Source organism: Eleutherodactylus coqui, chromosome 7 (assembly GCF_035609145.1).
Source record: "Eleutherodactylus coqui strain aEleCoq1 chromosome 7, aEleCoq1.hap1, whole genome shotgun sequence".
Classification (NCBI taxonomy): domain Eukaryota; kingdom Metazoa; phylum Chordata; class Amphibia; order Anura; family Eleutherodactylidae; genus Eleutherodactylus; species Eleutherodactylus coqui.
In genome coordinates, this window is record NC_089843.1 from 168,018,916 (window position 1) to 168,034,075 (window position 15,160).

The 15,160-nt window shown below is 48.5% G+C and overlaps 1 protein-coding gene across 1 annotated transcript in view; it reads right to left on the minus strand.

Annotated features, from left to right (window-relative positions):
• Positions 1 to 15,160, minus strand: part of LOC136572947 (NADP-dependent alcohol dehydrogenase-like) — a 48,703-nt gene that overhangs the window by 15,065 nt on the left and 18,478 nt on the right. Inside the window, exon 4 of the mRNA XM_066573991.1 lies at positions 7,416 to 7,503. Coding sequence (XP_066430088.1) covers positions 7,416 to 7,503 — 88 coding nt within the window. The remainder of the gene's footprint in view (positions 1 to 7,415; positions 7,504 to 15,160) is intronic.

The window sequence follows — 15,160 nt, forward strand, 5'->3', positions numbered from 1 at the left end:
GTGAAAGAGATATACTGTCTATATAGGCAGTGGGCTTTTTCAAACAAATTTGGGGAAAAAAAATATATTTGGGCTGCCTGTGACCGTCCTCAGTGTACTGCGTCTCTGCTGGGGGTAGTAGTCCTAATTAATACGCAGCTAAGTGTTACAGCAGGCTTGCGCAAAAGTGTTTCCTGGCTCTGCGTTGCCCGTTACATCACCGCCGTCATCCCGTCCAGAGGGAAACAGTCTGCAGTAATTTTACATAGTATAGGGCCAGTAGTGGTGAGGCAGGGACAGTGGGAAAGGTGAAAGAGATATAGGCAGTGGGCTTTTTCAAAAAAATTTGGGAAAAATACTATCTTTGGGCTGCCTGTGACCGTCCTCAGTGTACTGCGTCTCTGCTGGGGGTAGTAGTCCTAATTAATACGCAGCTAAGTGTTACAGCAGGCTTGCGCAAAATTCTTTGCTGGCTCTGCGTTGCCCGTTACATCACCGCCGTCATCCCGTCCAGAGGGAAACAGTCTGCAGTAATTTTACATAGTATAGGGCTAGTACTGGTGAGGCAGGGACAGTGGGAAAAGTGAAAGAGATATACTGTCTATATAGGCAGTGGGCTTTTTCAAACAAATTTGGGAAAAATACTATCTTTGGGCTGCCTGTGACCGTCTTGAGTGTACTGCGTCTCTGCTGGGGGTAGTAGTCATAATTAATACGCAGCTAAGTGTTACAGCAGGCTTGCGCAAAATTGTTTCCTGGCTCTGCGTTGCCCGTTACATCACCGCCGTCATCCCGTCCAGAGAAAAACAGTCTGCTGTAATTTTACACCGTATAGGGGCAGTACTGGTGAGGCAGGGACAGTGGGAAAGGTGAAAGAGATATACTGTCTATATAGGCAGTGGGCTTTTTCAAATAAATTTGGGAAAAATACTATCTTTGGGCTGCCTGTGACCGTCTTGAGTGTACTGCGTCTCTGCTCGGGGTAGTAGTCCTAATTAATACGCAGCTAAGTGTTACAGCAGGCTTGCGCAAAATTGTTTCCTGGCTCTGCGTTGCCCGTTACATCACCGCCGTCATCCCGTCCAGAGGGAAACAGTATACATATATACGCTGCCTACAGTATCTGTCTGCTGTCTCAGCTCAGCCTTTAAAAAAATAGAAGCAAAACACTTAAGGCCTACTAGTGGCCTTTGGACACTTGACTGCTTCTGCGCTGTGAATTCCACTAGCTCAGTCATAGGCACCTACGTCTCACTACAGGCTTGCGCAAAATTCTTTCCTGGCTCTGCTGTGCGTTCCGTAAGCGAAGTCAGCCTCCAACCACAGGCCAATAATCGGCACATTTAATTACAGCGTTCTGTTTCTGCACTACTGGTAATACACCATGTTGAGGGGTAGGGGTAGGCCTAGAGGACGTGGACGCGGGCGAGGATGCGGAGGCCCAAGTCAGGGTGTGGGCAGAGGCCGAGCTCCTGATCCAGGTGTATCGCAGCCGACTGCTGCGGGATTATGAGAGAGGCACGTGTCTGGCGTCCCAAGATTAATCTCACAATTAATGGGTCCACGCAGTAGACCTTTATTAGAAAATGAGCAGTGTGAGCAGGTCCTGTCGTGGATGGCAGAAAGTGCATCCAGCAATCTATCGACCACCCAGAGTTCTGTGCCGTCCACTGCTGCAACTCAGAATCCTCTGGCTGCTGCTCCTCCTTCCTCCCAGCCTCCTCACTCCATTACAATGACACATTCTGAGGAGCAGGCAGACTCCCAGGAACTGTTCTCGGGCCCCTGCCCAGAATGGGCAGCAATGGTTCCTATCCCACCGAAGGAGTTTGTCGTGACCGATGCCCAACCTTTGGAAAGTTCCCGAGGTCCAGGGGATGAGGCTGGGGACTTCCGGCAACTGTCTCAAGAGCTTTCAGTGGGTGAGGAGGACGACGACGATGAGACACAGTTGTCTATCACTCAGGTAGTAGTAATTGCAGTAAGTCCGAGGGAGGAGCGCACAGAGGATTCGGAGGAAGAGCAGCAGGACGATGAGGTGACTGACCCCACCTGGTCTGCTAAGCCTACTGAGGACAGGTCTTCAGAGGGGGAGGCAAGTGCAGCAGCAGGGCAGGTTGGAAGACGCAGTGCGGTAGCCAGGGGTAGAGGCAGGGCCAGACCAAATAATCCACCAACTGTTTCCCAAAGCGCCCCCTCGCGCCATGCCACCCTGCAGAGGCCGAAGTTCTCAAAGGTCTGGCAGTTTTTCACTGAGAGTGCAGACGACCGACGAACAGTGGTGTGCAACCGTTGTCGCGCCAAGATCAGCTGGGGAGCCACCACCACCAGCCTCACCTCCACCAGCATGCGCAGACATATGATGGCCAAGCACCCCACAAGGTGGAACGAAGGCCGTTCACCGCCTCCGGTTTGCACCACTGCCTCTCCCCCTGTGCCCCAACCTGCCACTGAGATCCAACCCCCCTCTCAGGACACAGACACGGCCGTCTCCCGGCCTGCACCCACACCCTCACCTCCGCTGTCCTCGGCCCCATCCACCAATGTCTCTCAGCGCACCGTCCAGCCATCGCTAGCGCAAGTGTTTGAGGGCAAGCACGCTGCCACGCACCCGCACGCTCAAGCGTTAAACGTGAACATAGCCGAATTGATCAGCCTGGAGATGCTGCCGTATAGGCTTGTGGAGACGGAGGCTTTCAAAAACATGATGGCGGCGGCGGCCCCGCGCTATTCGGTTCCCAGTCGCCACTACTTTTCCCGATGTGCCGTCCCAGCCCTGCACGACCATGTCTCTCGCAACATTGTACACGCCCTCACCAACGCGGTTACTGCCAAGATCCACTTAACAACGGACACGTGGACAAGCACAGGCGGGCAGGGCCACTATATCTCCCTGACGGCACATTGGGTGAATTTAGTGGAGGCTGGGACCGAGTCAGAGCCTGGGACCGCTCACGTCCTACCCACCCCCAGAATTGCGGGCCTCAGCTCGGTGGTGGTATCTGCAGCGGTGTATGCTTCCTCCACTAAACCACCCTCCTCCTCCTCCTACGCAAGCTCTGTCTCGGAATCAAGATGTGTCAGCAGCAGCACGTCACCAGCAGTCGGTGTCGCGCGGCGTGGCAGCACAGCGGTGGCCAAGCGTCAGCAGGCCGTGCTGCAACTACTCAGCTTAGGAGAGAAGAGGCACACGGCCTACGAACTGCTGCAGGGTCTGACAGAGCAGACCGACCGCTGGCTTCCGCCACTGAGCCTCCAACCGGGCATGGTCGTGTGTGACAACGGCCGTAACCTGGTGGCGGCTCTGCAGCTCGGCAGCCTCACGCACGTGCCATGCCTGGCCCACGTCTTTAATTTGGTGGTTCAGCGCTTTCTGAAAAGCTACCCACGTTTGTCAGACCTGCTCGGAAAGGTGCGCCGGCTCAGCGCACATTTCCGCAAGTCCAACACGGACGTTGCCACCCTGCGCACCCTGCAACATCGGTTTAATCTGCCAGTGCACCGACTGCTGTGCGACGTGCCCACACGGTGGAACTCTACGCTCCACATGTTGGCCAGGCTCTATGAGCAGCGTAGAGCTATAGTGGAATACCAACTCCAACATGGGCAGCGTAGTCGGAGTCAGCCTCGTCAATTCGTTACAGAAGAGTGGGCCTGGTTGGCAGACATCTGCCAGGTCCTTGGAAACTTTGAGGAGTCTACCCAGATGGTGAGCGGCGATGCTGCAATCATTAGCGTCACCATTCCTCTGCTATGCCTCTTGAGAAGTTCCCTGCAAAGCATAAAGGCAGATGCTGTGCGCTCGGAAACGGAGGCAGGGGAAGACAGTATGTCGCTGGATAGTCAGAGCACCCTCCTGTCTATATCTCAGCGCGTTGAGGAAGAGGAGGAGGAGGTGGAGGAGCATGAGGAGGAGGGGGAAGAGACAGCTTGGCCCACTGCTGAGGGTACACATGCTGCTTGCCTGTCATCCTTTCAGCGTGTATTGCCTGAGGAGGAGGAGGAGGAGGATCCTGAAAGTGATCTTCTTAGTGAGGACAGCCATGTGTTGCGTACAGGTACCCTGGCACACATGGCTGACTTCATGTTAGGATGCCTTTCTCGTGACCCTCGCGTTACACACATTCTGGCCACTATGGATTACTGGGTGTACACACTGCTCGACCCATGGTATAAGGAGAACCTTTCCACTCTCATACCCGAAGAGGAAAGGGGTTCGAGAGTGATGCTATACCACAGGACCCTGGCGGACAAACTGATGGTAAAATTCCCATCCGACAGCGCTAGTGGCAGAAGACGCAGTTCCGAGGGCCAGGTAGCAGGGGAGGCACGGAGATCAGGCAGCATGTACAGCACAGGCAGGGGAACACTGTCCAAGGCCTTTGACAGCTTTATGGCTCCCCAGCAAGACTGTGTCACCGCTCCCCAGTCAAGGCTGAGTCGGCGGGAGCACTGTAAAAGGATGGTGAGGGAGTACGTAGCCGATCGCACGACCGTCCTCCTTGACGCCTCTGCCCCCTACAACTACTGGGTGTCGAAGCTGGACACGTGGCCTGAACTCGCGCTGTATGCCCTGGAGGTGCTTGCTTGTCCTGCGGCTAGCGTCTTGTCAGAGAGGGTGTTTAGTGCGGCTGGGGGAATTATCACGGATAAGCGTACCCGCCTGTCAACCGACAGTGCCGACAGGCTTACAATCATAAAGATGAACAAAGCCTGGATTTCCCCAGACTTCTCTTCTCCACCAGCGGACAGCAGCGGTACCTAAACAATACGTAGGCTGCACCCACGGATGGAAGCATCATTCTCTATCACCATAAAAAACGGGGACCTTTTAGCTTCATCAATCTGTGTATTATATTCATCCTCCTCCTCCTGCTCCTCCTCCTGAAACCTCACGTAATCACGCCGAACGGGCAATTTTTCTAAGGCCCACAAGGCTCAGTCATATAACTTTTGTAAACAATGTTTATACGTTTCAATTCTCAATTCAATAAAGCGTTGAAACTTGCACCTGAACCAATTTTTATTTTAACTGGGCCGCCTACAGGCCTAGTTACAAATTAAGCCACATTAACCAAAGCGATTAATGGGTTTCACCTGCCCTCTTGGTTGGGCATGGGCAATTTTTCTGAAGTACATTTGTACTGTTGGTACACCAATTTTTTTGGGCCCTCGCCTACATTGTAATCCTAGTAATTTTTAGCCCACCTGCATTAAACCTGACGTTACCTCAGCTGTGCTGGGCACTGCAATGGGATATATTTATGTACAGCTGGTGGGTTCCAGGGAGCCACCCATGCTGTCGGTCCACACGGAGTTGTAACTGCATGTGTCCACTTCTAAAGAACCCCAGTCTGACTGGGGCATGCAGTGTGGGCCGAAGACCACCTGCATTAAACCTGATGTTACCTCAGCTGTGATGGGCAATGCAATGGGATATATTTATGTACCGCCGGTGGCTTCCTGGGACCCACCCGTGCTGTCGGTCCACACGGAGTTGTAACTGCATGTGTCCACTTCTAAAGAACCCCAGTCTGACTGGGGCATGCAGTGTGGGCCGAAGACCACCTGCATTAAACCTGACGTTACCTCAGCTGTGATGGGCAATGCAATGGGATATATTTATGTACCGCCGGTGGCTTCCTGGGACCCACCCATGCTGTCGCTCCACACGGAGTTGTAACTGCATGTGTCCACTTCTAAAGAACCCCAGTCTGACTGGGGCATGCAGTGTGGGCCGAAGACCACCTGCATTAAACCTGACGTTACCTCACCTGTGATGGGCACTGCAATGGGATTTATTTATGTACCGCCGGTGGATTCCAGGGAGCCACCCATGCCGTGGGTCCACAGGGACTTCACACTAGGGATTTGTACCTGCCAGTGTCTATGTATTAAAAACCACGGTCAAACTGGGGCATGCACTGTGGGCCGAAGCCCACCTGCATTAAACCTGATGTTACCTCAGCTATGCTGGGCACTGCAATGGGATATAGTTATGTACCGCCGGTGGCTTCCTGGGACCCACCCATGCTGTCGGTCCACACGGAGTTGTAACTGCATGTGTCCACTTCTAAAGAACCCCAGTCTGACTGGGGCATGCAGTGTGGGCCGAAGCCCACCTGCATTAAGCCTGATGTTACCTCAGCTGTGATGGGCAATGCAATGGGATTTATTTATGTACAGCCGGTAGGTTCCAGGGAGCCACCCATGCTGAGGGTGCACACAGAATTCCCATTGCGGAGTTGTACCTGCCTGTGACTATTTATAAAAAAAACCCGGTCTGACTGGGGCATGCAGACACCTTGACAGAATGAATAGTATGTGGCACATGGGTTCCCCTATTGCTATGCCCACGTGTGTAGCTCCTGATGGAGGTGGCACAGGATTGGACTTCTCATTGCTTCTGTACCGCATTATGGGCTATCGCCCCGCCCCTTTTAAAGAGGGTCGCTGCCTGGCCGTGCCAACCCTCTGCAGTGTGTGCCTGCGGTTCCTCCTCATGGCAGACGCGCTTATAAATAGACATGAGGGTGGTGTGGCATGAGGGCAGCTGAAGGCTGCGCAGGGACATTTTGGTGTGCGCTGTGGACACGGGGTCGTGCGGGGGGCGGGGGGGTTGGGCAGCATGTAACCCAGGAGAAGTGGCAGGGGAGTGTCATGCAGGCAGTGATTGTGCTTTGTTGGAGATAGTGTGGTGCTTAGTTAAGGTATGCATTGCTAATGAGGGTTTTTCAGAAGTAAAAATTGTTGGGAGGGGGGGGGGGGCCCACTCTTGCCGCTATTGTGGCTTAATAGTGGGACCTGGGAACTTGAGATGCAGCCCAACATGTAGCCCCTCACCTGCCCTATCCGTTGCTGTGTCGTTCCCATCACTTTCTTGAATTGCCCAGATCTTCACAAATGAAAACCTTAGCGAGCATCGGCGATATACAAAAATGCTCGAGTCGTCCATTGACTTCAATGGGGTTCGTTACTCGAAACGAACCCTCAAGCATCGCGAAAATTTCGTCTCAAGTAACGAGCACCCGAGCATTTTGGTGCTCGCTCATCTCTATTATCTACCTTTTATACAAGTTCCACCTTTGCTACTCTCTTTCTAGTCCTTCATTACTCCACTATTTACCTAGTGTAAACATCAGTGGAAATTGCCTTATATATGTTGTTTGTCCCTTTGATCTGAATATTTTAGATTATTTAATAAAGGTTATTAATTAGGAGTCACGCAGTGAATCTAATATAGAAATTTTTGATTCCTCTGCCGCAGTGAAAGACACATTCTATTCACCTCCATTGACAAAAATCGATACACAAATGTATCAACTTGTAGTGAACAAAAAGCATGCTGCAAGAAGAAATAGATAATGTGGAAGTTCTCAAAGAATACTCTTCAATGAGCCAACAATAGTTAACAATTGCATAATTACAACACTTACTCAAATTTCACACACACGTTACTGTTTGGAGTGTTGCAACCTCGGCACTTTCCACATTGTGGGACAAACAGTGGGATGACTTTATCACCTGTGAAAATAGTAAGAAACATTGGTAATGGTTTTGACTTTCATGTGTATTGCAAAAGGTTATGCATTATTTACAATATGATTAAATATTGAATACAATGTTGAATCCAGGTACATATCATTTGTTATAGAATGAAGAATGAAGTGGAAGGCCGCCTTCTCAGCCCCCACCCCCCTTGCTTTCGTTACATTAAATTGTGTGGAAGGCAGTCATTTTTCATTTTTTTCAAATTTCACACCTGCCTTCCAAAAGCTGTAAGTTTTTAGGTTTTCTGTTGATGTAGCCTTTCGTGGGCTTTCTTTGCTGGATGAGTTGCATTTTTCAATGGGCTTCATAGAAAGCAAAATGTAATTGAGTATATTTTGGATTTCCTGTTTACAGCAATCACTGTATGATAAAAGTTCCAGGTATTATTGTATCTTGATGCCACTGGAAGCAAGGGGTTTGACAGGGCTTCCATGGAGGAGCGCTCCTGTCACACCCCTAGCTCCCGATTGGCGAAAGTATTGAAGGTCCTAGCAGCGTGTATATGCCAGGCAATGCATGCTGGTAGGAGCTTGGCAGCCATGTCACCTTAACTCCCATGGACCCTGGAAGCTGGGCCCGCTGCAACCGTGCATAGTCACAGCTGTAAGTGGCTTCCCCACAGCCGGGACAGAAGTGCCCCCGTGAAGCATCTTCCCCGCTGTCAGGGCACAAGGAGGCCCCCCCGATCTGTGTATGTCAGTGGTCAGAAGCAGGGAGGCTACAGCGCCGCACAGCAGCCAAAAGTTCAGAATGCAGGAGGACAGCGCAGCCCCGGGGAGGCCATGGAGAGTCGCAGCAGCAGCAGGGAGAGCTTCCTTCAGGTCTGGGACAGGAGGGAGATGGGACAGAAGAAAAAGAGGAGCCTGGCAGGAACGCACAGTGGGAGCAGCAGCGAGGAAGGGCCAGGGATACTTACATTAGCAGCGGGGAGCTTCCATCTGTGGCACGAGCAGGAACAGCAGAAGAATAGTGGGCTGCCAGGACCTGCAGGGTAGCCTTGTCTGCAGCCAATCAGCTACAGGGTGCCTCACCCCCCTGTCAATCTTGTCTCCACCAGGACTTCCTGGTGGCATCAAGATACAATAATAATAAAGTTACATGTTGACTACTGTATACTCAGTGGGTCAGTAAGATTGTGGCAATAGCAAATTTATATATTTATGTTTTACTTATTTGAAAAAATAATAATATTTACTAGTTTTAAAAAATAAACATAAAATGTCAGTCTGATTTAGAATTTTCTTATTCTCCTTTGATTAAAGGGGTTGTCCCGCGGCAGCAAGTGGGTCTATACACTTCTGTATGGCCATATTAATGCACTTTGTAATATACATTGTGCATTAATTATGAGCCATACAGAAGTTATAAAAAGTTTTTTACTTACCTGCTCCGTTGCTGGCGTCCTCGTTCCCATGGAGCCGACTAATTTTCGCCCTCCGATGGCCAAATTAGCCGCGCTTGCGCAGTCCGGGTCTTCTGCTGTTCTCTATGGGGCTCCGTGTAGCTCCGTGTAGCTCCGCCCCGTCACGTGCCGATTCCAGCCAATCAGGAGGCTGGAATCGGCAATGGACCGCACAGAAGAGCTGCGGTCCACGGAGGTAGAGGATCCCGGCGGCCATCTTCACCGGTAAGTATAGAAGTCACCGGAGCGCCGGGATTCAGGTAAGCGCTGTGCTGTTCTTTTTTTCAGTCCCTGCATCGGGGTTGTCTCGCGCCGAGCGGGGGGGGGGGTTGAAAAAAAAAAAAACCCGTTTCGGCGCGGGACAACCCCTTTAAGCTGTGGGGACTTTTTTTTTTACAGAGCAATCTGCAGTGCTTATTAGTAGCATCAATTAGGTACACTGAAGTGATCATTTTTATTTCTTTTTTGGGAATAGAAGTGAGCAAAAATGCAATTCTAAATGCATATTTCTTTTCCTTAATGGTTTTTAACTTACAGGATAAATAATGTTTTATTGGTTTAGACTTTTTTGAACTTTTTAGCAATTCTGTTTTAATCTTTATTGTTTATATTTATATAATGAACGGGTGTGATGTTGAAGACTCTTGTATATAAAAAAAAAGGTGTTATGGAGGTGATATCTTTTTTGCCTAACCAGAAAAATTATATTATGCAAGTTTTTGAGGGTATTTAGGCCTCTTTATCAGGCCAAGTAGCCTCGAAAAGCTTGCATGTAGAGTTTTTTTGGTTAGCTAATAAAATGGGAAAAGGTGTTTTTCTTTTTTTACCTATTTAATAATAATAATCTTTATTTGTATAGCCCCAACTTATTCTGCAGCACTTTAATTTTATTTTTTTTTCTTTTACTTTATTTTTAGATTCTTAGTGAAACTTGAACATGACATCTTTTAATCACTTATACAATGCTTTGCAATACTTATATTATTTTAAAAATATGCAACTATTACATATGGATTTCACCTCCTCATTTGAAGGAGCAAAATCCACAAAGAAAATAGTCAGCATAAGGACTCCCACCCACTTGCATTTTTTTAACGCTGCGATATCGCTGCATTTTTTTAAACAGGAATGTCAATGGGACTTTCTAATGTTAAAAACGCATCACAAGTTTGTGCTTTGCGATTTTTGTGCGATGGGTTTTTAACATTAGAAAGTCCCATTGACAATCGCAGTAAAAAAACGCAGCAATATTGCGTTAAAAAAACGCAAGTGTGTTGGAGCCCTAAGGCTAACTTAACTGCCTTGAATCTCACCCCCATACAGCGCTCCCCACCAAATGAAATCCTCAAGGATACGAGGCGTTTTCATGTGAAAACAGTGTTGCATCACTTTGGGGATGCAGAGATCCTCCAGGATGGCTCTCACAACCGCGGCAGAGGATCGCAGAGTTTCTCTCATTGCTTTCAATGGGGTCGGCACTGCCCATTGAAAACAAAAGGGCGATCTAATGCGAGAGCATGCAGTAAGATAAAACATGCTGTGATTTTGTTTCCTGCATAGCATCGCATCGCAGTGTCATGCGTGAACACATCGCTCATGTGCCTGACCCCATTGAAAAGAATAAGGTTCATACTTGTGTGTCTCAAAATGCTCAAATCTTGCACAACTTTATTGCTCGTGTAAAGCTGGCCTAAGGCCGCCCATGTTCCATTCGCAAAAGATTTTCCCTCGCCATTGATTTGATGGACAAGTCTTGTCAATCAAGCAGATCAGAATAGTGCATGTGATGAGTTTCTTCCATGTCCCATGTCTGCGTGAAAAAAATCTCAGTAGTGTGTGTTGCACCATAAAATATCAGAGTCCGTATGCTGTGCGTGTGAAGTTTTTAGAAATGGAATATACCTGGATGAAAAAAACGCTACTGTGCCAGAGACCTAAATGAACATGTTGTGGAGTTTAAACAGGTCAATTTACATGGCAGATGTTTCATGCAGCATCTGGACGAGATTTCTTGAAATCCCATTGGTATTGCTTGTATTGTAAAATGCTGCACAGTTTTGTCAGAAAACCTGCAGCACTAACCCAACATGTGGATGCACCCTGAGGCTGGCTTCACACGATCATTTTATCATGATGATGCTGTGATAAAATGCTGACTGATAATTGCGACTATCTGATGCATTGGATTCCAATGCATCCATTCAGATGGGTGATTTTCTGCTGTATAAAAGCAGGCGGACGGAAAAGATAGCTTTTATGCTGGAATATGGCGGCTCCTATGAAAGCCTATGAGACCTACCGAAAAAGGGAGGTGAGAGGAAGTTTCGCAGCATCTCTGCTAAACTGACTCCCCCTTCCTGCCCCCTCTACTCCCCTTGCTGGCTGCTGGAAATGAGAGGAGTGAGACAGGACAGGAGCCAGTGTGTTAAAGTCCTGCCCCTTTCCCTTGCCGGCAGCTCACATAGGGTTACGCGGAGAGGTGGAGGGACTAGCTCTGTTAGGATCCCCCCCTTGTCGGCAGCTGGCAAGCGGCGAAGAGGGGGTGAGAAGGGGGTAGGAATCTAGCAAAGCTAAACTCCCCCCGTGCCCACTGGTATCCCGGGGCTGCGGCGTATATGCGCCGTAGCCCTAGCCATCTGAACGGGCGCTTAAACAGCTGATGCAATCGTGATTTGGTCACAGCTGCCTCTCGTTCATGCGATTTTGGTTCGCGCAGTGGCCGTGACGTGGATGGTCAAAAATTTCAGCGCCCGTGTGGAGGAGCCCTAAAAGAGATATAATCTTGTCCGAACAGATTTAAACTCTAATTGCTGTTAATTAATGTGAAAAAAATTCAATAAAATGCACTACTGTGAATGAACAAAAAGCAAGAAAAGAATCAGAAATAGTACTGTCGAATATTTAACCTTCCATCAGGCGAAATGCCAAAGCCCGCCAGTTCGGGCGCAAGTTGCCTGACAGGCACATGTTTTAATAAAGGTAATTAAAACCTAAATTCAAGCATTCTGCAACTAATCAACAACATTTTGAGCAGTCACCAATGATATTTAGCATGGGTAAACAAAACTAAAAAGCGCGCGCAGTGCCTGACAGATCTCTTTGCACCTGATGGAAGGTTAAGGTAGTTTATCAAGCAAATTCCTATTGATGATGTATCCTCAGGATAGGTCATCAGTAGTTGATTGGCTGGTGTCCACTATTTGGGATCCTGGACTATCAGTGCCGGGATACCCAGAGTCAGAGCGGAAGCTGTTCCCACGACCCCAGTGTAGTGGCTGGCGTAGCTCCCATTTTATTTTTATTGAGACCCTTGCCTGTAATTAAAAGCACTGGTCACTATACAGGCTTCACAGCATAGGCTTCCACTCCGATCCCTGTATGTCCCAGTGTAGTTTTCTTTTTTTTTTTTTTTTTTAAACATATTTTATTCAAGTTTTTCAATATTCATCACAAACAGTTTTTCTCAGACCAATTACAAAGAGAATTATCAACCTAGTATAGTGGCAGAGTTAACAAGTTGTCTTAGGAAGAGACTGTGTCCGCCACGACCCGGTCCAAGGCAAATGTAAATGCTATAACCTTGGCAAAAGCAATATCTTATAATCAACATACGAAGAACTAATAAAACCTTTCTCTCGACCCTGCGAACGAGGCGTCGTGCACCCTGGAAGGGTTGGCAACTCTTTACCATGTGGCATAGATGGATCGTTCTGGTGCCTCATATCCGTGGGAGAGAAAGTAGACAGAATTAACTTTTGATCAATTCTTGTGGATAGGGGAATTGGGGGGGGATGAGGGGATTAGGAAAGCAGGGGGGGGGGGGGGGGGTAAAGGGTGTAACGGTCTAACTCTATCTTTATCTGTTCCGGTGGGAAGCCTCTAGCCACGTAGCGTTTGAGTTATTGCTTCCTTCCTAGCGAGGCTTACACCGCCATGACCAGATCTTCTCCTCCAGTTAGTATACGAGCTGCAAGATGCCGCGGAGCCACCCGTCGTCCCTCAGTATAGGCTATTGTACCAAGTTCTCAACTCCAGGGAGATCACACCTCAAGCATCAAACATCCCATGACAAATAGGGGCCGGTATCCGTTAAGGTGTATTCTAATCTTTAAGCTTTAGTTTATCTGTCTCCAGGGGTGCCAAATTTTAATGAAACCCTCATGTGAGTCTGTGTGCCAGCTATGTAGCTCTTCCATATTATAGATTGCTTCGACTTTGGTTTTCCAAAGTTCTAGTGTAGGTGGTGCTTTCTGCAGCCAAAGGGAGGGTATCAATGCTTTGGCTGCATCTAATAGGAACGCCAGCAGTCTGTCTCTAAGGGGGTGGAAGTACGTTGATGGTCTCCAGAGGAAGAGGATCTCTGGAGTGATTTGGAAATTTGGTTTTAGCCTGCGTAAGACCTCCTCCACTTCTCTCCAAAAAGAAGATAGTACTCCACACTCCCACCAGATATGGTTATAAGAACCTGTTACCATCCCACATCTCCAGCACTTGTCTTGTGTCGCAAGTTTGTGTGTGTGTAGCCATTGTGGCGTCCTGTACCATCTAGTCAAGACTTTATAATGGCTTTCTTGGAGCAAAATACACGGGGACAGGCCAAATGAGGTCTGTAGAATCAGCTTTGTGTCCGACGTGGTGAGGGTTATTTTTAGTTCTTTTTCCCACGATGTCAAGAACGCCGGCTTGTAGTAGGCTGTGGGGGCAACGAATCTATTACGGATACAGGAGATGGAGCTATTGCTTGGATGGTTTTTGAGGGTTTTTTCGAAGGGCGTTTCGGGTCTCGTTGATCTCGAGATTCTCTGAAATTCGCCTAAGGTTTGTGTTATCTGGGCTTTTTGTAGGAAAGAAAACGGCAATTGTGGCGTCAGTTTTTCCAGAATCTCTGCTGGCTTAATATTAGAGTGTGTTTGTATATCGCAAAAGTTAAATGAGGCAAAACTCTTCCATAGTTTTCTGGAGACACTATCTGATGGTCGGTTTAGGTATTTATTAATAGTGCTCATTGGGGCTAAAGGAGAGGGGTCCGGCGCCAGAGAGCGTCTGTGAATGTCCCAGACCTCGCATGGGCCCCGTAAGAGCGGATTGAAATTTTTAGACCTGTAGTTATGTTTGGTTGGGAACCAAAGTTCTTCCAGGAGTGGTTCTCCTTCGCATCCCTTAGCTAGTGCTCGTAGAGTGTCGTCTCCCTTGGGGGACACTAGTTCCAGCCAGTACCTAAGTTGGACTGACTGGTAGAAATCGTGGACGCATGGGAGCCCAATCCCTCCTTCGTTCCTCCTTTTGGTCATAAGACTAAAGGCCAGGCGAGGTCTTTTTTGTCTCCAGGTATACCCCGAGAAGGCGGAACGAATAGCCTTGAAGAACGCCTGTGGTAAGTGGATAGGGAGCATTCTAAATTTGTACAGGATTAGAGGGAAGACATAGGCCTTTAAGATATTTTTCCTGCCTATCCAGGAAGCGCACGGGATATCGTATTTCTGTAGTAGGAGTTTAATTTGCGACAGTAAAGGGACAAAGTTGGCGTTATATAGGTCGTTAATGTTCTTGGTAATTTTGACTCCCAAATAGTCTATGGATGTGTCTGACCCTTCGAAGGGTGAGCTGGACTTAAGCCGGTTCCACCTAACTGGGGGAATCGATACGTTGAAAATGGTAGATTTTGAAAAATTTATCTTGAAGTTAGAAATGGCTCCGAAGTTATTTAATAAGGTGACCAGGTTGGGTATTCCTGTTTCTGGTTCCGTAATTAGAAACATAATGTCGTCCGCAAAGGCTGCCGCCCTCAGACTGAATGAGTCTCCCTCTAGACCCCTAATGTTGGGGGACAATCTGATCATCCTCAACAATGGTTCTAGTGTGAGAATGAAGAGGGACGGCGAGAGCGGACAGCCCTGGCGGGTGCCGTTTCTGATATCAAATGGGGGGGAGAGTAAGTTATTTATCTTTAGTCTAGCGTAGGGTTCTCTGTATAAGGAGAAAATGGCATTGACAAAACCAGCTGGAAAGTTGAAGTGGCTCAGGACTCTCTCCATGTAAGTCCAGCTCACCCTATCGAACGCCTTTTCGGCGTCGGTGCCAACCAGGGCCATCTCTATTTTGTGGGTCTGTGCATATCGAATGGCGTGAAGCAGTCTGTAACAGTTATCTTTGCCCTCCCTTCTTTTGACAAAACCAGCCTGTTCTTTGTCTATCAGACGAGGTATTATGTCTTCCAGCCTTTTTGCT